Below are 20,932 nucleotides of genomic sequence, written 5' to 3' on the forward strand. Positions count from 1 at the left end.
TTACTTGAATATAAGGTAATTAAACGGACAATGTCGACGCTATTTACTTAATTTTATTGACGATTTCAAAATACAAAAATTACAGTCGACCTACTATATAAATTAAATAACGGTGTTTAATTCAAATACGCTATAATACAGTACAGTGCTGTACACCGATATTCAATAGAATTTTATTTACACAGCGCTTTTTCACAGCGTTACATTGTCTCAATGCGCTTATTGTAGTTTGCTGCATCTCAGTGGCTCGTTCGTGGCGATTTATCATGAGCTTTGATGAATCTATATTTGTCATTGAGAGAAAATTACTTTCTTTTTTCCCGTCATGTTTTCTGTGCACGACGCATTAGCCTCAGGTAGCTGCCAGAAGCAGACAGGTTACCGCAAGGCAAAGTAGGGCGATCAAAGTAAAGGAAAAAAAATACCAGTTTTTTTTCCCCCCATATGTTGTCATGTTTAAAAAGACCCAAAATCAACACTGTAAGCGGGCTGTTTCATTAATACAAGCAAACTATTTAAATAGTATTTGTACAGGCATGACTCTGTCCCAAGCTTTTTGATCCATGTAAGTGGTTGATCACTATAAGCATTTTCCACTGTGTTTTTGGGTGTCTTTAGTTTATCTCCCACAGTCTAAACACATACTGTTAGGTTGATTGGTGTCTCTGAATTCCCCGCGGAGTATGATTGTGCTTGTATATGCCTCGTAATAAACCTGCATCCTATCCAGGGTGTACCCCAGTACCCTGTACTGGTTCTAGGCCAGTGGTTCTCAAACTCGGTCCTCGGGACCCACTGCCCTGCTTGTTTTCCTGCTATTCCTGCCCCACACACAAGTCCCAACTGTCTTTCAGCTTCTGATTGACTGAACACACCTGATCCAGGTAATCAGCAATGTGTGGGGCAGGGATAGCTGGAAAACAAGCAGAGCAGTGGGTCCCGAGGACAGAGTTTGAGAACCACTGTTCTAGGCTACCAATGACTCCGACTAGGATAAACAGTTAGAACCTGGATCAGTGGATTTGTATGTTGCAACCCTCTCAAACCACCAGGGGGAGACAGACACTTATATTATCATCTCTGTTTCACATGTGTTCCGGTTGTACATCTTGTTCATTTTCTTCGGCTGCTCCCTGAGATGGGTTTTGTGGTTCAATAAGTTTAATGACTGTCTTCAAATTCCGCTTATATATCATCTAATTGGTTTCATATATGGCTATTCTATGCTACACCTCAAGGTAATTCAAATTCAGTGTAAGTGTAATTGTGAGTTGATCAGATTTATCAGAATATTTCCAAGACAGCTTAAACACCAAAATATTTTGTTAAACATCTTTCTTAAGGTCTCTAAATTCTTTTAACCTGTTAAGTGTATTGCTCTTAGACTCATTTATAGTGCGCATGCAAGCATAAATAATGTAATGTAAGGTACATGACAGCGAGCCCAAATGCATTATCCTACTCAGACAGCTTTGTAAGACTGGAGTTCCACTGCATTTACTCACTTAATGGAAACTTATATCCACAATGTTCCCACACTCATTAACATGTACAATCCAAGGACCATTTGTTCAACAAGATTGTAATGGAGATGCTGATCCATAGTACATTGCTGAATGGGTATTCTGCAGCTGGACTATACCAGTAATATCAGATAATCAGGTATCGTATGTGGTGGTAATACTATGCTCTCAAAATATACACCCTTCAAAGTTATCGCAAGTTTTCGCACAGACTTGTATAACAGCCAAGTTTGAAATAATTGCATTAAAAATGCAAACAGCACAATAAATAAAACCTTTGGGAATGAAGAATATTATGGAGTAAAAATTGCCAGGGTTTAACATCCCAGAATAACATTCTAATCTGACAAGGTAAGAGTGAAGTTAACACTTTAATTTTCAATTATTAAATGAAACTAACACCACAAGCCCTAGTTTGTTTGTAAGTGTTAGTATATCAGAGCGTGTGTGTAAAGGTGCAGACTAGAATGAGAATTCTCACACCACCTTGTGGTCAAAGGGGGCCAATGCATGTCTTGTTGGGCCAGCACACATGACTTTCCCGCCCGCCGAGAACCAAAACACTGCACGCCATGAACTGCCAGCAACGTCAAGCAAATCTGTGGCTGAAGACTTAAGAAATGCCTTCTGCTTTCCTATGACAAAAGACTGTCGGTGCCTTTGGCCGTACCTGTTATCTGATGTCTCCAGCTCCAATGTCAGTGAGGCCCCCCTTTCTGATCCCTTGCACCCATTCTTCAGCCTCTCCTGGGAAGGGAAAGCTCACATGATGAGTTGCAGGGAGGCCTGAAGTCTCGAGAACAGCAATGTGCTGGCAGAGGGTTGAGGGAGCTGGCACGGGATGAAAGAAAGTGAAACACAGCCGGTCATGACTGGGGCACCGGGGCTGCAATCGGAGGCTGAGCAAAGGAATCCCCAAGGCGGCGTCACACCAGGGCTGGGAAATGAACAACGCGGCCCCCTTGATCGCAGTGTGCTGGGGAAGAGGGGCGGGAAGTAAAAAAAGCAAGGAATATGTTAGCATGTAAAAGCAGCGTAAAGGTTGGTTACAGTAAAAATAATACAACTAGATTTCTCGTAACTCGAACTTGAAGACATTCGACCATCATTGACAGAACTGAAGAGCAGATTTCCAAAACTTAGTCCACATTTTTGAGAAAATTTCTGTGGACTTAATTTAGTTTTAGAAATTTAATGAATTTGGGTGAAATGCACAGAGCAGGGGTGGGGATCCTGTTCTATAGAGCGCCACTGTGGGTTTGGCTTTTTGTGAAATCAGCCAATCACAGTGGGTCCCCAGGACTGGAATTGAGAACCACCGTTTTATTATTGGCTGATTGAGAGGTCACTTGCACTCACACCAGCTCTTCATGGATAGGCTGTCCAGGGTGGGCCCATCAATCCTGTGTACCAGGAGGAGTTAAATACACCTGTCACCATTGTGATTCTAATGGTAACATCACTATTATTCAGATATTACTATTATTCACTATTAGTCAGTTATTAAAACTTGTGCACAGTTGTGGATTTAGTTTGATTTTATTATGATCTTTAATTTTACTTGTGATTAACATACGTTGTACACATACGCACTCATGCCCACAAATTTTGTTGAACCAAAAAATAAATAAATAATTAACTTCAATTTCATTTTTATTTTTTTACGTCATTTTTAATGCTACATTTAACAAAGGGCTGCTTTACAACAATCTCTGACTATGGGGTAAATTGTAGCATTTCACTCAATGTGAATCCATTGTCTGTTTATAATACAAGGTAACACCTGTGCCGTTTAACAGAAGACACATTAATGTAGTTTGTGTCGAATTCTGAATGTCGATACTCTCCACACCCGAATCTATAACCTTCATTTGCAGCCTCCTGCCTTTTTTCCATTTGATGACTAATGTTGGTCATTGCACATACTTTACTTACAGAGTGTATGTTTCATCTCAGAACACTGGGACAGTCAGTAAGGAGAAACACACTCACACACCTTTCTCGCCAGCTGGCCGGAATGATATTTCAGCTGCCTCATAACTGTTACACAATGTCTTGTAGAGCGACACCCTTGGTCACGGTTTATGACTGACTGTGTTCCGAGTTCCCTTCCAGGTCGCTGCCGTAAAAGGTCCTGCTTAGGGCGTCATTAATCTTACCTCAAAAGGCTACAGATTTCTGGCAGACTCTTCCCCCAACAGCCCTCAGCGTACTGATGGCCTGGACACCAGCCACGGCTCTTCTGCGCGAGGTTCCTCCCAGCTCTCGACTTTCTCAACGTGCATAAATGCTGGGTTTTGTTTTCCTTATTCGCCGTTTGCATCGATGATGTTGCCGTGGGCGTTGCCTAACAACAATCACTTTTAGCAAGTTTTGGAATTCATACATAAACTTGTATTATATCACATCCAATGATACAATGGTAGCTCCATATATCCTATTAAACAAAATCAATTAATGCTTTCAAACGATAAATTATTATTTTTTATTTTATGAAGTCGTATACAGTCTAACCAGAAAGAAACAATGTTGATGACATGCTTGCTAACTAGCAATAGTGGACTAGCAATGGTTGGGTTCAGGATCTCTGCTCTGAGATCCTTCCAATCGATCAATTTAAAAAGCTGAAGTCATCGAGGACGGCCCCCAGCTGACAGAAGGGGAAGTTGCGCACGAGTGCCAGATCACTGTGGTGTTTAGACCGCAGAGACTGCAGAAGGGATGGGGGAAAGGGGGCGAATGGAAACGACAGAAAATGTCACCAGAGAACCGGAAGGAGGCCACTGGGGCACGAGACTGAGAGGACCCTGCAGATTCGAGGGGAGCCGTCAGCTCGACCTGAGCACAGATCATATGAGCAGATGTGGCAAACATCGTCTAGCTAGAGGACACTCAGCATGAGCCAGTAAAACACACAGACTGCCTGTGATTACTGATTGTAGGCTTTTCTCTATTCAGTGAATAGTTACTTAACCGTAAAGCAATGAATGAGAAGCAAAACGGAATTCTAAGACTGATCAAATGGAGCCTTATTTATCTTCCAACCACTTACCCTGGACGTCAATCCATTGCTGGGAACATATACACTATAGGCAATTTAGAAATGGAAACTAGCCTAGCTGCATTTCTCCATATTGTGTGAGGACCCCCCCCCCACGCACACACACACACACACACAGGTGGGATTTATGTGGCTCAGCAGGGGATGCTGTGCTCGTAAGCAGAAGGTCGTCGGTTCAAACGGTGTGTCCGGTTGACTGGTTTCACCATGGGAATCTTAGGCCCTTAACCCCAGTGGCTCCAGTGATACTGGCTGACCCTGCCTTCTCAAAGGTACTGGTAATGGCTTCCGCTAAATAAACGTAAACGTAACCCTGGAGGTGTGAGGCTATACTGGCACCCATTCCCCACCCTGGCACTCCAAGCCACTGTATCTTTGTCAATCATGTTTTCATTTTGAAAATAATATTTTAGGACCATAATAACATGTTTTCTTTGCATTTGAGGAATGTGAATTAGCAAGATTTGATGTTTTGCGTAAGATATGGACTTGAAATGGCTATTATCATCACTGTTCCTGCAGTGACTTTTGTTTTTTTCTCCTGGTGAAATTCACATTGTTTTGTGCCAGTGTGTATGTGAATGGTCCATTCATCATCGCTGCCACAGAAGCCCAACTGTAAATCTGGCTCAGGCCTCAACACTCTGCCATTTAGCATTTCAGCTTCTATTGTCCACTTTCATTATCCTCTCTACTCAGCAGGACAATACCAATGACTCAAATTATTAAAAAGGGGGGGGAGACTTATTTTTCACTTTTTCTAAAAAAAAAAAAAGGGGGGGTGTATTTTTAAATCGGCATGGGAAAGTCAGCCTGACATTTTACGGTCGATCTGCAGGTGGAAGGACATAAATATTTAAAAGACTCCTTGGTTTTTGAGAGCAGCGATATCACAGAGGATTTCGGTTAATTTTTAAAACATGCTGTTTTTGTTAGTGTGATCCAGCTGCATTTTAGCAAAGAATGAAAGTGGTGGCTAAGGACCAACACACAACCGCCAGCGTGGAACAGTCTGCTTAGCATCTGGGCTGCTAAAATGCAAAATTTGTTCCTTGCCGGACGACTGGAAAAAAAAAGGCCAGAATGGAAAATGGGGAGGAGGGGAGGGCTGGTGTTGGCAGTTGGTGTTTAATCCGAATTTCAGACAGCACTGGAAACCGTACGCAGCCTTCAGCACTGACACACCCTTTAGTGTCCTGAAATGTATGAAAAGCTTCTGTGAATCTTTCAGTCCCAAGAAAGAGCCGGCAAAGGGCAACGTGGCCTGGGAACACAAAAACAAGCCACAAAGATATACCACCAACACTTATTTTAATATTATATTATTTATTTATCTTTGTACAATGTAATTACAATACAAATATGTAGGTTTAGATACAAAATTATGTAAATAAAGATTAAAAATAAGCTTCACTGGTTTGTTATCACTACACTAGAGTTTACAATCAAGTTTATGAGGTAATTTAGTTTCCTTGTTTTGCCATAAACATAATCAATCTACTTATTTTTAATTTAGAATGTGTGGGGATGGAAAAAAATATCAATTAAACAGTGAAACTTTCCAAAATTCATGAAAGGAAAGGAAAATAAAAAATGTTCTTGAGATTCTTAGGATGGGAATTGGATGGAGAGGTCAGCATTTTGCCGCGTACAAAAGCCTGATTGATTGAGTAGTAATTAAGAGTTAATGACCAAAAAATTCCAGGAAGAGTCATGACTATTTGTGATGACCTGCGCAGTCGATTTCTCTCCCCAGCCCCTTAGTGTCTGCAACCAAACGTGTTCAGAACCTGGGAACGTGTGTGTACAGACCAGAGGCAGGCCATCGGCTGCTTTGCATCTCATTGCATTCATTCAAAACATACCCCCACCACTCCAAAGGAAATTCAACTGTGTGCATAATGGAAGAGCAAATTCCTAAAACTCACTCTGGAAATGCAACAAAAGTTCAATGTTAGATTACTTGAGGACTGAGTGAGTTTTGGATATTTAACAAAAGTTCAATGTTCAATTACTTGAGGACTGAGTGAGATTTGTAAATTTAATAAAAGTTCAACATTGGATCATTTGATGACTAAGTGAGTTTTGCTTCCCAACACTGTAACAATTTGATGAGGAAGCCTGATTTTAGGTCATTGGCAGTCTCACTTCAAAAACAAAAAATGGACCAAGTGAGTTTTGATAATTTGCTCTTCAGTTGGTGTTTTGGTACTTATATGCATTGTTTGTCCAGTCACTACAAAAAAAAAACAAAAGAAAACATGTATACAAGGGAAAGAACTCACAGAGGACCCCCGTAGTATAAAGTACCTGATCTTTCTGCGACCATATGCTCTTCAGTACCCCCACCCCCACCGATTACTGAACCAGAGACAAACAAACCTCTGAAAGCACATTTCAACCTTCCATCCTACCCTATATAAAGGATTAAAAGCCATAGACATACCAAAAGTAATTCAGCAATCAATCTTCTCAAAGCCTTGATCGAGAATGCAGAGCACTGTGCTTCCGTGGAGGTTGCCAAATACTGCCACCGATCCATTAGTGGAACTGGAGAAACTGGCCCTGTTTCAACAGAACCGCAAATAATTCAGCACCGAGCCCTTTCATGTGGTTCATAACATGTCACGTGATGGCGTGCTATTCGTAGACCATTCCAGTTCTGTCCCTAACACATCCATGAATTGTACCAGATAAGAGAGGAAGTCCAAATTCCATTGCAACTACCCACTTCTCCTGGCTCACTCACCTTCACTTGCATTCGACTTGCTGCTCCCTGCATCTTAGCCACTTTACTGCCTATCCTCAGGTCTTTATATCCTCACTGCAGCAGGCATCCCCAAGGCGTCTCCCTGCGCACCCCGCTGCTCTGTGGGGCAAGGGAGGATCCCTTTGCTCCCTGGCGACAGGCAGAGCAACTCCGTATCCTCTTCAAAGATTCACTGAACCATCTATGAAGACTATCTAGCTACCAAATCCAAACGCAGATCTCATTTTGCAGGAATACAGGTAATTTTAGAAGAGGGATGTCCTGCTTCTCCAATCAAACCAGTCTGATCTATATTCAACACACCCTGATCACTCAAGCCCAATTTGTCTTTCCTTCATATTCAACCCTTCGGCTTCTCCAAACACAAACAGACCAGCTCACATTGTGCTGAAATTCAAATGACAGCTTCATAGAGCCTGTCAGGGTCAGATTATTAAAATGTTTGAAAATAATCCAAAAATCTCACTTTCAGATCGAGGGGGGGGTTTCTACTGATAAAGCTGAGAGGGGAGGGGGGGGGGGGGTCTGTCCCTAGTGGTATAGAAGCAAGCCATTCAGGTTGAATAGCAATTGACTGTCACACACAGGGCAATAAATAGGTTGGTAATAAAAAGCTATTTACACTCTCACATGAGGTCACACTCAAGATGTCAAATGAGGCAGTAATTATGCATTTTTTCATTTGGTGAGTTCCCTCCAGCTTTAAAAACATATGAACAATATTATTATTCACACAGGGAAAAAAATAAGTTAAAATATTTTGGTGATTAAAATGAGATTTATAAGGTAACTGATAACAAAAATAATAATAACTTAAAATGTTTTGGCCATCAAATACTTCCTCGTTTTGTTGGTCAAAAATGACACATCAGTCCTCTCTATAAATGCCCCTGCTTTGGATGATGTCATTTGCTAGTCAACCGATACCTCACATAAAACAGCCATCGGCTCTGTCTTCCTTCTCCAGTTGTATCTCAGCTGTCTTTGTCCAGTTTTCCCAATGTCCACTGCAGACTCTGGGGCAACAGAGACTAAAGCCCCCAATGAAGGGTGTGGAAAGGACACCCCCCCAAAGCTGCCGTCCAAGTCCAAGAACCAGGAGTCTGTGTGGCAGCGTCTACAAAGCTGGTCAGGGGATGGGGGGGGACAGGGCACCCCCTTCTTGATGTGAAAAGAAGGAAAACAACGAAGACAAAGGAGGGGGGGGTCAGTTTTGTCTAGGTCTGCGTCACAGTTTATGCAGACAGGAGCAAGCGGGGGGGGGGCAGTTAAAGCTCGATCTCAAATGTCTTTTGCAAGTCGTTGGAGAAGGGATTCGGAGCCTTGGGCTGCGTCTTGGACTCTAGAGCCGCCCACTGGGCCTCGAAGCGCTCAGCTTCCTGAGAGTCGGTGCTGGGGGCGGGTTGCTGGGCTGCCTCGGAGGGCCATGCGGGGCCGTGGCCGGTGCCGTTCTGGTTGACAGAGGCTGTGGAGGCAGCGGTGGCTGGGACTGGGTTGGGCAAGATGCCGTTGATGGCGGCCGGGTTGGCGAAAGGTGGCATGGGGAAGCTGCCAGTGGGGACCGGGAAGGCATGGTGCCCGGAGGCCATGGGGCCAGATTTGGCTCCTCCGCTGCTACCTGCAGATCCAGAGGACCCTGAGCTGGTGGCTGTGCAGAAGACGTTGGCCACCATCTGTGAAGGCGTGATGCCGACCACGGGCACGCTGGCGTTGGGGTACGTCATGCTGTTGGCCAGGGCAGGCATGTAGGCCTGCATGGGCATGAAGGTGGGTTGCAGGGGAGGCTGGGCGAACATGGTGACAGGCGCTGGGGTGGCGTCGAACGCCATGGGGAATGGCTGCATGGAAGTGGGCAGCGAGCCGGGGGGGCCGGGCATGGCTGACATGGGTGGAGCCGGCTGGGGTGGGACCGGTGGCTGCTGCTGCGGTTGGGCCTTCACGGCCTTCGCCACCTCCTCCAGCCAGCGCTCTGCCTCAGACGGCGTCCGCTTGTGGCCGCTGGCAACAGCAGGCGGAGACTGCAGCACCTGCTCTGGCTGCACCCACGAGCTCCCAGCTGTCGGGGAGTCCAGGGAAGAGGGAAGAGAGGAGAGAAACGTGACGTGAGACGAGTGGGATGGAGGGTAGAGCCATGAGATGCGGAGGTAGGAAGAGCGAACAGAAATTTTGTTTGGGGGGAAATTATCACAAATGAGGGAAAACAGGCAAAGACAGACACTGGGTCTACGAATGGGGCCACAACTTGTCTGGGTCAGGAGTCACAGAGACACATAGGAGGCAATTTTTTATCATTATAAATTTGCATTGAATGAGGCGACACGACACATGACTTTGCCCCACAGCCTCCTGCACACGCACGCACAAAGCAGACGACACTGCTGTTCCTGCTCTAACAGACTCACCCTGCAGGGGCAGGGGAGGTGGCGGGATGGCAGGGGGCGCTGTGCACGCCGGGGCGCCGTTAGCGGCGAAGAGCTCGTCGGAGGGCTTGGCGAACGAGGTGTTGATCTGGCTGCACAGGGCGTTGATGCTGTCTGCCTCGGCCCCCAGTGATGGGTCCATCTCCGGCACTGTGGGCGGAAACACAGGCTGAGCGGGGGAGGCACTCGAGGGGAACCGAGGAGCCCATTTCCTTAATCAGCAATTTATTAGGTTGCTTAAGCACTCTATAAAAGAAAAGAAAAAAATGCTAGAAATCCCCTGCTCCTCTCCAAGCCATTTTGCACAGCTGAGAAAATAGCAGGCAGCTCCTAATTCCCATATCAGCGCCTTCAAAGGCAGAGGAAGAGAGCCCCCCCCATTCACTCCCGCCCCCACCATCAGCGCCGTGAGCTGCTTTTAATTGGTATCCATTAGGAATCTCTGTGTGGCCTTCAGTGAGAGACTAACCCCCCCAGGTATCTGAAGTGGGCGTGGATCAAAACATGTACAGGAACGGAGGGGTTCAGGGCAAGAATAGCAAGAGAGTGGACGAACCAGATGGACAGCTGCCATACTGTGGACCGCCATATCCTGCACCCCCCCCCCCTCCCAAGGACGCCTCTCTGGCCCCTGTCAGAGCAGCACTTCACGTACGACTAATGCAGCAAATTCACACAAGCTGCTGACTAGTCGCGGATCGGCATATTAGTAGCTGCTCAACGTTTTATGCAGGAATACGATGGTTAACAACAACAGAACAGCTGCACGACTCAGTTACGGTAATAACTGGCACAACTATCAAATTATCGCGTACGCTAGCAGGGAGCCCTGTGTCGTTAATCGCTGTAATTATTACGCATTTAAACACACCCCCTCCTCCCACCCGGCCAGGAAAGGGGGAGATTACGAGGAGACTCAGAGGGCCCCCATCCCCTTTCTGAACTTGTTAGCTGGGTAAAGGGCGGGCGATCGTGTCGGTGAGGTCCGGGATCATGACAGACCTGGGTTCTTGGATTGGAAGTCGGTCTTGCGCTGTAGGGTGGAGGGCAGGTCGTTCAGGCGGAGGGAGAGCTGGCGCTTGAAGGGAGAGTTCTTCTGGCTGAGGGCCGGAAAGCCCCGGAAGGAACCCTGACGCACCAGCTGCTCAATGGGGGCGTGGCGGCGGGGGATGGCGTGGGGGCCACACGGCTCGGTGCGATCGACTGGTGATGCTGCACCCTCCGGGGGCGACGCTGTGCCCGGGGGGATGGCAGGCACGCCAGGGTGACAAGATGGCTCTGCTGGAGGTGTAAGGAATGTGCAGAGGATGACAGAATGTCACAAGGGAGGGGGCCAGTAACCCTAGGCCAGCACTGAACCCATAAACTGTGCAAGGCGGCAAATTTATTAGCTTAGCAATTAAAGTGTGGTAATCTGACACCCCTTGTTAAAAGGGGCGGGGCCACAGTACCTTTCTTCTTGTCCTGTACGTCCCGGTCGACCTGCTGATTGGATGGTGTGACGCGGAAGGATCCCTCCCGAACGAAGGAGGTGCGGCTGGCATCAAAGGAGGCCGTGACCCCACACTCCTTCTCCCTCCGCTGCTTGCGCTCCAGGCAGGCGGCGAAGGCGCAGCCCACAGCGTGACTCAGGCGCTCCCCCTGGTGGGCACAGACATTTGCATCACACGGTGAGTGGCCGAGTTTATTTTGAGCTGACGTTTCTCATTTCCACCTTCAGTGTACTCGCAGCGTGATGTAATACTGGCAATAATTTACATAAAAATGGAACTAATTCTAATTCTATGAAGACTTATAATAGTAATATTTTATATTACTATGTGAGTATCAATCTGTCAGTCAGCTATTTCTGGTGGGGGGGGGGGTACTGGAGCCTATCCCAAGGGCAGCATAGGACACAAGACTTCAGCAAACCCTGGACAGGACACCAGGGCACACACACACACACACACACACACACACACATTTAGGGATGCCATTTAGTCGTGTTTTCAGACTACATAAGGAAACCCACATGATATGGGAAGAACATACGAGAACATGAAACAATAGCGCTACCTACTGAGCCTATGGCAATTTAATTGTGTTTTGCAGGGACTCTACCAGTCATACCAGTTAAGCACAGAACCTGATCAAGGTTCCTTAACGACAGCCCCACCCACCGAGTCCTTCAGCGCCATGAAGCAGTGGCAGATCCAGCGCCGTGTGGTTCCATCCCGGCAGATGTAGGAGAAGGCCTTGTCGTAGTTTCGGTCCGGCGCGCAGAAGGACACCTTCTCGATGGTCTGGTCCACAATGAGGTCCTGCCATGGAACGTTTCGCGAGCAGGGATTAGGTACTCCACTACGTGTTGGGAGCCTAGAGGCTACCTCAAGAGGGGCAATGGAATGCTCTGGACAGAATGCTAGTCCATCACAGGTCACACACCCAGTCACACACTTGCGAGACAACCTAGACTCAACTAACCACATTTTTGCACTGCAGACAGAACACAGGGAGAACACGCAAGCTGAACCTGGGGGCAGAAATCAAACCCTCAAACGCAGTAGAAAGCCAGAGCTACCCGCTGTGACACCACAAACCACAAACTTTATGGCTTTTGTACAAAACAAAACAAAAAATCCCTCCTTGCAAATGTGGCGTTTTCAGGCACGGATGATGCGCCAGCTCCAGTCTGAGTGCCGATTCGTCGGTTTTACTGCCTTTGCAAAACTTCCCCCAGCGACAGAAAGAGAATTATTGGTAAACATTTCCCAGACTCGTCCCTTTGAACACCAGGCTCATTCCAGGGCATTGACTAAAGGGGCATTTAAACCCGAGGCACTGGGTCCGATTGTACACCACGGGCCACAATAGGGGGGGTGCTGGTGGTGAAGAGTGGGTCGGGGGCACGTACTTGCCCTTGTGTTTCCTTCCTCCCTCCCTTCGTGAAAAAGGAAGAGGGGAAGAATGGCCCATTCATCGTAAGCCAATTAGCTGAAGAGGGGGCCGGTCCGGAGGTGAAAGGATGGTCCTGTCCGACAGGGCTGGTGTGTGTGTGAGTTTGTATTTACCACATTGTGGGGACTAAATGTCCCCACAATGTCATAAAACCTGTTACTTTTTAGCTTGTAGGGACATCTGGTGTGTGTGTGTTGTGGGAAATCGGTGAGAGGAGGGGTTCCAAGACTGGGAAACATGAGTCAGGTGTGAGGGGCAATAAAGGGGACGAGGGAAGTGTGGATAAGTTGTGGACACAAGGCAGTAAAGCTGGTGGGGGGGGGGGGGGGGGGTATCCCCGTAGATGCATCCTCTGCATCTTTCCCTTCCCGTTTTGCTCTCTGAACAGGGGGAGTCCGGGAATTGGTCTTGTGATGGGGGGTGGCTTTCAGAGTCAGGCAGAGCATGACTCCCACCCGCCTGCTGAGAAAGCAGCACTGCTGGGGGGTGGGGGGTGGGTTTCAGGCTGTGGGTGGCCCACTGGACCCAGCAGCGATGAGAATGAGTGGGCAGGACAGCAGAGGCATTCACAGTGCGTCAAAATAGCACTGCACTGTCATACACCAGCAATACACACACACACACACACGCACACACACACACACACAAATGCACACTGAAGCTTTACCTTGGTTTTGTCATCTACGACTCTCAGACCATCTGCAGACACCCACAACACAGCTTTGACCGACTTCTTCCCGCTCTGAAACACAGAAGGCAAAATGGTGGTATAACCAGTTAAGTCTTTTCATAGTACTGGGACAACTGGGACAGGTAGAGGGACAGGTTGTGTTGTTTCAGCCTTGACTGGTCTGACTGAGCCTACGTGTCCTGAAACACGGCTTCATGAGCCTGCCATATGGAACATGTGCTGTGGAGGAACCTTCCTTCTCCTCCATGAAAACTGCAACCAGACAATTATAAAGGGGAACATTGTCCCCTCTGGAAAAGGAAGCCATATCACTGCAGGCTACTATTTCCATGACTTGTTTGAGTGACAATGAACAATCGCTGCTGACTAAGAGGTTTAGGAAAGGTGGCACCCAGAATTTCTGGGAAACAGATGACTGGGGGGGGGGGGGGGGGGGGTTCCATGAGAGCTAAACAGCAGGGACAAACGACTGTGACATAAGTGTGACAAGGCCAGGATGTGCCTAAAGGGATGGAGAGGAAGAGAGACAGAAGACGGGGGGAAGGAATGACGGCAACCCGCTTCCTCACCGTCTGGAGGACAGGGTCAGAGCGGATCTGAGGACATTTGAGAAGGAAGACATGCTGTTTTCAGGCTTCGAAACGAAGGGGAACGCAACTGAGGGAGATGGGTAAGGGGACAGGCACAGGAGGACAGAGTAAAACGAGAAGGAGGTTCCAGAGAAGGCTGTGTTTGTCGGGGAGGCCTCGGCGGTGCACTGTGCAACCGCACACAAACACGACCCCATAGAGAGCAGATCGGGGAAACCGCCCAGGGACTGGCGAAGCTCTGTGGGATTCTGGTAGAACCTGGCAGCCAACGGACCTTGTGACGTCTCACCGCGGTCCTAACCACAGACGCTCGTCGCTGGGTATCTCAGAGCATCATGCGCGCGCGTGCACACACACACACATTTGTATTCATATCTTTGTGGGGACTCTCCATTCATTCTCCATTCACCAAAAAATGGTCCACACAATGTCAAAATAACAGGTTTTTATCACATTGTGGGGACAATTGGTCCCCATGACGTAATATATACATATAACACACACACACATACACACACCATGGGGAAAAGATGCATCATTACCAAGGGACACATGCTGTTTAAAATGCCATGTGTTTGGCACAGCTTAACATTTCCACAACGCCGGAGGTATATGACTTCTCTGCTCGCCCCCCAAAAAGCTCTCAGCAGGAAGGGAAAAAAAAGCCCAACTTCTTCAAGGTCTGGCTGCTTAGTACTGATAAGGAAATCCAGAATGGAGAGATTGGAAGATAGAGAGAAAATGAATAGAAGAGAGTAAAGGAAAAGAAGGATGAGAGGAGAGGGAGGCTCAAAGTGGGGTTCAAATCGAACAAGATAATGGGGAGAATTAAGTGCAGGAGAAATGAGAAGTAGCAGGTGTAGGGTGGGGGGAGCGGCGAGGACATTTCTGAGAAAAGGCGGCGGATCCCCTGGATTCACCGCGACGGCTTTTCAATGCAATTAAAGCTGGTCTGGGGCTGCTCTCCCTCTACATCAAGCTCACTGAGCAGTCAGTATGTGGAGAAGCTACACCTGACTTGATATCTTCAGGGCAAATCAGGCACTAATTACTACGAGGGAAGCCTGAAAATGCCCCGTCGGAGGCCCCCAGGATTGGAAGGGCCCAGGCCTCCACCTTCCAGTCATCCCGACCTCCAGTCCCCCTCCCTGCCCAGCCCCACTCACCACTTTCAGCTTCTTCACGGCTTCTTCACACACATGCATGCCCCTGGACTCTTCCACCTCCACCAGGCCCAGGTACTGTGGGTGGGAGGGAGACGGGACAGAGTGGGCAAACGCGAATAGGGTCCATGTTACGAATGGAGCCCCTTGTGACATGGAGGAAACATCAAACATTACTGAATCATTGCAAGCTGAACTATCAGCAAAATCTACTTACCCGGTGTGAACCACCTACTCAACAATCAAATAATGTACCCCTCCCCACCAGCAGCCCTGGAATCAAGTCAGACTGAGGTATAGGCTTAAGGTTTCACATTAGCACGGATGTAACGCTTTTAGCATGCTGCAATCTCCTGAAGGTGCTAAGTGTCCCATTTCAGCCTGACAATACACTCAGTCAGGGTTTTTTTCCTGACCAACCCCCCTGCCTGTTTTTGCCTAATGATCGAAGAATGCCGATCTCTCAAAAAGGTTGACGAAAGGTGCAAAGGCAGAATGTACATTCCGGATCCAGCCCAGCCATCGATGAATCGAGCATCCCTCAGACGCTTTGCTTTTAATGAGGCAGGTGCTTATAGCACATCGGCAGCCGTGCTTTCTTGTCAAGGAGAGCGATTAGCATCTCTGTTTCCATCAGGCCCACCCCTTCAAGCTCTCCTAGGAGCTCCCGTGGACTATGGTGGGCTCAATAATACATTATCGCTGCAGAAGGCAGCTTTCCCAGCACCTTCGGCCCAGGATGCTATCTATGCACATTGAAAAGAGCGTGTGTGTATGTGTGTGTGTGGAAGCTTTAACCAGTCTGTTGTAGGCTGGGCCGGAACATCAGATTTGTCTCCGGGAAGCGAATCGCTTCCTGCATACTTCCTGCCATCCCAGTAACCACTATTCCTCTCAAAGCTCAAAAGGACTGACACCAGACTTCACATTTTCTTTGTCAGGTCCCATCTATCACTGAGGACCCCCCCCCCTTTGCTGGTATTCCCGACACCACGGAGAAGCGGGACTATCCCATTGCAAAAAACACAGCTACTGTGCATTCAGAAAGCAGCTCCCTCAAGCTCCTCCATGACAACTTCTTTACATCAATCTCCTGCACTGCCAAGTCTGGCCTTTGCATCCCTTTTGCCCTGAATATTGTACAGTATGTAGCATACCAGCATATCATCTAGGCATTGTGTGAATTTAGTATGTGAAGAATATTGTCTAATCAATGTGTAAATGTTAGTATGCTGTAGTAGAGCATTGCAATAACAACAGAAAGGTCATGGGTTCAAATCCCAGATACAAATCATAACCCTTCCCTCTACTGCAAGTCGCTTTGGGCAAAAAGCATCAGATAAATGAAATGTAGTAAATGTTGTATGCTGTTTAATAAATGTGTTAATGTAGCACCATGGGGCTCAGGGAGACCATATTTCATCCTGTATGCATAAAGGTATATTGATGGGCTGACAAAGATCGCTTGAATCTTGCACTGAGGTCAATAATTATGCTCGCTAAACTTATTTAATACGTAATGGCTACTAACATCACCTTTTGCTATTGGTCCTCTGATTGGGGAAGAAGCGACTCAGCATTGGGGTACTTACCCGCACTGGGAAATTGCATTTTCCCTTGCGCACGGCTTCCTCGTCGGCCTGCCACTGGTGTGGTCGGCTGGCCTCCGGCACGTAGGTCGGCTTCTTTCTCCGCAAGCTCTGCCGCAGCTTGTTCATTTCGAGGTCCTGGTCGCTGCGGGTTCGAAAGAGGAGGAGGATTGTTATATGTAACATTTACAGGAGACGTGAGAATCACGCAACGTCTCTGCATTACAGTTATACAGTTTTATTCAAGTGCATCAAATTAAAAATTAAACCAGCTAATCACTGCTGACATCAATATATGCTTTTGTCACCAAGCAAATCAAAGTACAGTCATTATTGCACATTTGCGGCCAAAGGGATGCTTTCCTCCTGAAGATACTCAGTGACTTCATATGTAGTTGTATTAGAATGGAAGAGAATATATAAAAAAAAACGTTACACAGATGGCAAAAAAAAAAGTGTGTTTTTCAAGCTTATGGACATGTCAGAGTTTGAGTTCCTTTTAACATTGTCCTGTTGTTTCCCACATTGCTCCCATTCCGCTGGACATTTCTGATGGAAGTGCTGGAATAAATTTGTCATACTGCTGTTTTTAGTTACGATCGACTTCTACAAACTTCACATAGTTTTTTTTTTTTGTCAAGATCGGACCTTTTAAATCTGCTTCGATGCCATATGAATGACACAACAATATCAAGTTATTTTTTTGGTACAAGCGACCAAAGCTTCACAATTTAAACCAATAACAACTAAGAATTGCTTAACAAATAGTGCTGAACATTTACATTACATCTATTTAGCAGATGCTTTTATCCAGAGTGACGCACAATTGAGAAAGACAGTGTCCCTGGAGCAATTAGGATCCAACAGTGATATCACTCTTCCAACCCTGATTTAACTGTAGCATTGACTGATATTTTAACATTAAATATTGAATCTGGCATGTTGAAATACAAATTCGAATGAAATGAAGTAATAGTGAATTTCTCTAAGTTGACAGAAACACAGGTCAGGTTACACAAGTGAAAGTATCAGTCATGTTAGTTACACTTGGAGATCATTTCCTGAAAAGCGAACACATAATCGATCCAAGATGCTGACCGTTTGAGCCCCGGTTTCCGCATCTCTGTCCTGTCCTCTGTCCTGTCACGCTTGGCCGGTCCCTTTTGCCAGTTCACCCGCTTGCCTCTGACAGTCCTCCTCTCTGCTGACATGCTATCCCGTTTCTCTCAAATTAGACCTTGTGAATTATGCACGACAACTGATTGCCCCCAGAGAGCTCCCACCAAATAAAATATAAATGCAAGTAAGTAAACTAAGAGAGAATATGCCAGACAGACCGTAGTCCAGCAGATACACGACGGGAGGTCAAGCAAAGCTTCCAGATCAAGAGCGTTAAATAGCCCCTGAGATCACGGACTCATGAGTAACATGAAGAGCGTCACTGCCCGTCAGGATTTAAGGTTCCCAGATTAGGCGTGGCTGAAGCATGCGAAGGTGACAGCAAGAGCTGACCTGTAGTGCATTACTCTTAAAAATGTGATGATGTCACCTTGCGGTACTCAGAGCACTCAGCCGTACGGGCATCATTTGGGCACCGTGCCATGCCTGCCTGGCAGGGGTAAAGGGGTTGAACCGAAAGGAATCCACACTTGGCCTGGCACCAATGAGCACCGATGAGTAGAAAATCACGCCCCCCCTCCGCTTCCCACAATTCCCTGGGAAAAGTTTAGCAGCTGTGTCACACTTCAAGCCTAAGGGAGTGGTGGGGGGGCTCTGTGTTCACTCCACTTTCAGGGCTGATCTAATCAACACCAAATGAAGTAATCTGATATAACGGTTGACAGTGAGCCAGAGAGGCTGCTGGGAGAGTGGGAGTATAGAGAGTGAAGCAGGGTGCAAGGAGCAAGAGAGAGAGAGAGAGAGAGAGAGAGAGAGAGAGAGAGAGAGAAGAAAGGGAGAGACAGAGAGGGACATTGAATTCCTGAGCTCCATCTTCAGCATCTCGTCACGTTGAGGTCACTGTGTGCATGAGTAACATCTTTGTTACGAATCTGTGGGCCTGAGTGTCAGTGTTTCATACACTTGAACTGCAAAGCCTCACTGGGTAACTCACTGATCTAGAGACCACACATGTCACTACGGCACACTGCGATTCACTCCAGGTAAATAGTAGGTGGTGCAGTGGTTAAGGATATAAAAACCTGACCTATGTGTTACCTTGAGAGAACAGATCTTAAAAAACACCTACTTCCACAAACAGGGACTTGCACTGCTATGAATGATTAATTAATATGATTACTAATAATTGTATAACCACTTATCTTGGTCATAGTCACAGGGGGGCCTGGAGCCAATCCCAGGCAGCACAAACCACAAGGTGGGGTACACCCTGGAGTGCATGCACACACACACACTACAGGCAATTCAATTCAGAACGGTGATTCACCTAACTGCATGTTTTTGGAGTGTAGGAGGAAACCACAGCATCCGGATAAATGCCAGGGGACCACAGCCAAGCAAAAGGCCCCAGTGTTACCCAATGAACCACCAAGCAAGCCCAAGTGATTACCTATAGATATTAATACATTTAACAGTCAGACAGAGCTTGTGTCAAAGAATGACCTCTAGCCGGGGGTCTCACATGGGCAGCTCAGAGAAGTGGCAGCTATCCTTTCTGAAGCTCCCCCCCCCCCCCCCCACAGCCAGTAGTGGGACATTCTAGCCCCCATGGCAGGCAGTCACAGGAGTGCCGGGATCAGCCCCAGTACAGCGCCAAGACATGCCTCCTCTGTGACGGGGGAAGGACCCCATCCAGAGCAATGATTTCATCCTGCAATGAAAGCCAGCTGGAGCCCGCATCACGATACAAGATCAGCGGGGGCGTGAGGCCAGACACCTCTCCCCAAATACCCACATGGTCTCTCTCACACACATACATACACACACATACATACACACACACCCCCACCTATACATCCTGCTGACTTCACCTCCCCCTCTCTTTCCCGGGGAAAAAAAATCTGAGAGCATCTGGAACAGATTAACAACAAACGGCAAAAAAATGGAGAAGGCAAAAAGTGAGGCAGCTCTCTCTATGCTGCTCATTTTTTAGTACAGGGTTAGCTGGCCTGGCTGGTTTAGGACAGGCATCACACTGTTTCTTGGACATCTGTCCGTCCCAAACCCTCATCACCACGACCACTGACTTGTACCTCCCACCGTAGGGGGGCCAGGGACCTGACTGGAAAGGCCAGCAGGCTTTCTGAAGGGGGTGACACTAAGTCAAGGGGTTCGGTGATGACCCACCACAATGCCACCCCACAAGGGATCCTCCGGGCCTTTTTTATGGGCTCTGCATTTGCCACACCCTCATGCTAGCAAAAACAGGGCATCCAGAGAACAAAGTGGCATTGTGGACCAGGAAAGGGTGTTTGTGGGGGCTGGGGTGCTAGTGTGTCACCCAAGTTTCGCTGGTGCAGCGTGAAATAATCGACCCCACCCCCACTGAATCATTAAAAAAAACACAAATGATCTCCATGAATTAATGTGTCTTCATGTATGTTGTGAAACATACAATCACGAGAATCAGCTTCTGAGGTTAGGGGATGGGGGGGGCAAGGGATGGTGGTGTCAGGACGCTGGTGGTTGTTCCCCCGTGTCAACATTTTTTTGACAGTAAACATCATGCGCTGGCCCTTTAAGAATCAGTCTGTGGTCTTCACTGAAATCTATGGCTCTGGTAAAAAAAAAAACAAAAAAAACCCCCTAACAAACAAGTAAAAAAGGAGGCTGCTGCCTATTCTCTCCATCAGGCATAATGAGTCACTATCCAGCTTTGCTGCGACTGGCTCCAACAAACGGCCGGGGTGCATGTGTGTGCGAGACGCTGACACGCGGAAAGAAAAAACTAAACATGGGCATCGGCTTTCTGCCAGTAAAGTGAATATGGCCGTAACAGGAGTGTACAGGCCAGTGTCTCTGCCTTTTTCACCAATACCCTGCACCCCTCATTGACAATAACAGTGTCCAATCAGGCTCTCAATCACTGAATCCTGGATCTGAATTTTTCTAAAAGACCTCCATGTTTTTCATGGGGCAGAGCTGGGAGAAACACAGGAGGGGGTCAGAGCAAGTGGTGAGCGAAAGACACTGTAGGGGCAATGCAAGAAGGAAAAAGAACAGAAA

The 20,932-nt window shown here is 47.2% G+C and overlaps 1 protein-coding gene across 5 annotated transcripts in view; it reads right to left on the bottom strand.

Moving 5' to 3' along the window:
- Positions 1-7,869: 7,869 nt before the first annotated feature.
- The window catches only part of numbl (NUMB like endocytic adaptor protein), a 43,663-nt gene continuing 30,600 nt past the window's right edge, over positions 7,870-20,932 (bottom strand). For 3 of the 5 annotated variants that reach the window (XM_048981043.1, XM_048981044.1, XM_048981042.1), the window contains exons 2-9: positions 16,751-16,892; positions 15,162-15,236; positions 13,382-13,456; positions 11,937-12,077; positions 11,226-11,415; positions 10,777-11,055; positions 9,757-9,924; positions 7,870-9,410 (exon numbers count right to left, since the gene is read on the bottom strand). In XM_048981043.1, coding sequence (XP_048837000.1) covers positions 8,623-9,410; positions 9,757-9,924; positions 10,777-11,055; positions 11,226-11,415; positions 11,937-12,077; positions 13,382-13,456; positions 15,162-15,236; positions 16,751-16,876 — 1,842 coding nt within the window. In that variant the 5' untranslated portion in view covers positions 16,877-16,892 and the 3' untranslated portion in view covers positions 7,870-8,622. Of the gene's footprint in view, positions 9,411-9,756; positions 9,925-10,776; positions 11,056-11,225; positions 11,416-11,936; positions 12,078-13,381; positions 13,457-15,161; positions 15,237-16,750; positions 16,893-17,845; positions 18,425-20,932 lie in introns of those variants that run through there. The other 2 variants (XM_048981041.1, XM_048981040.1) reach the window with 2 other exon arrangements.

The sequence above is a fragment of the Brienomyrus brachyistius genome, chromosome 17 (assembly GCF_023856365.1).
Source record: "Brienomyrus brachyistius isolate T26 chromosome 17, BBRACH_0.4, whole genome shotgun sequence".
NCBI lineage: Eukaryota > Metazoa > Chordata > Actinopteri > Osteoglossiformes > Mormyridae > Brienomyrus > Brienomyrus brachyistius.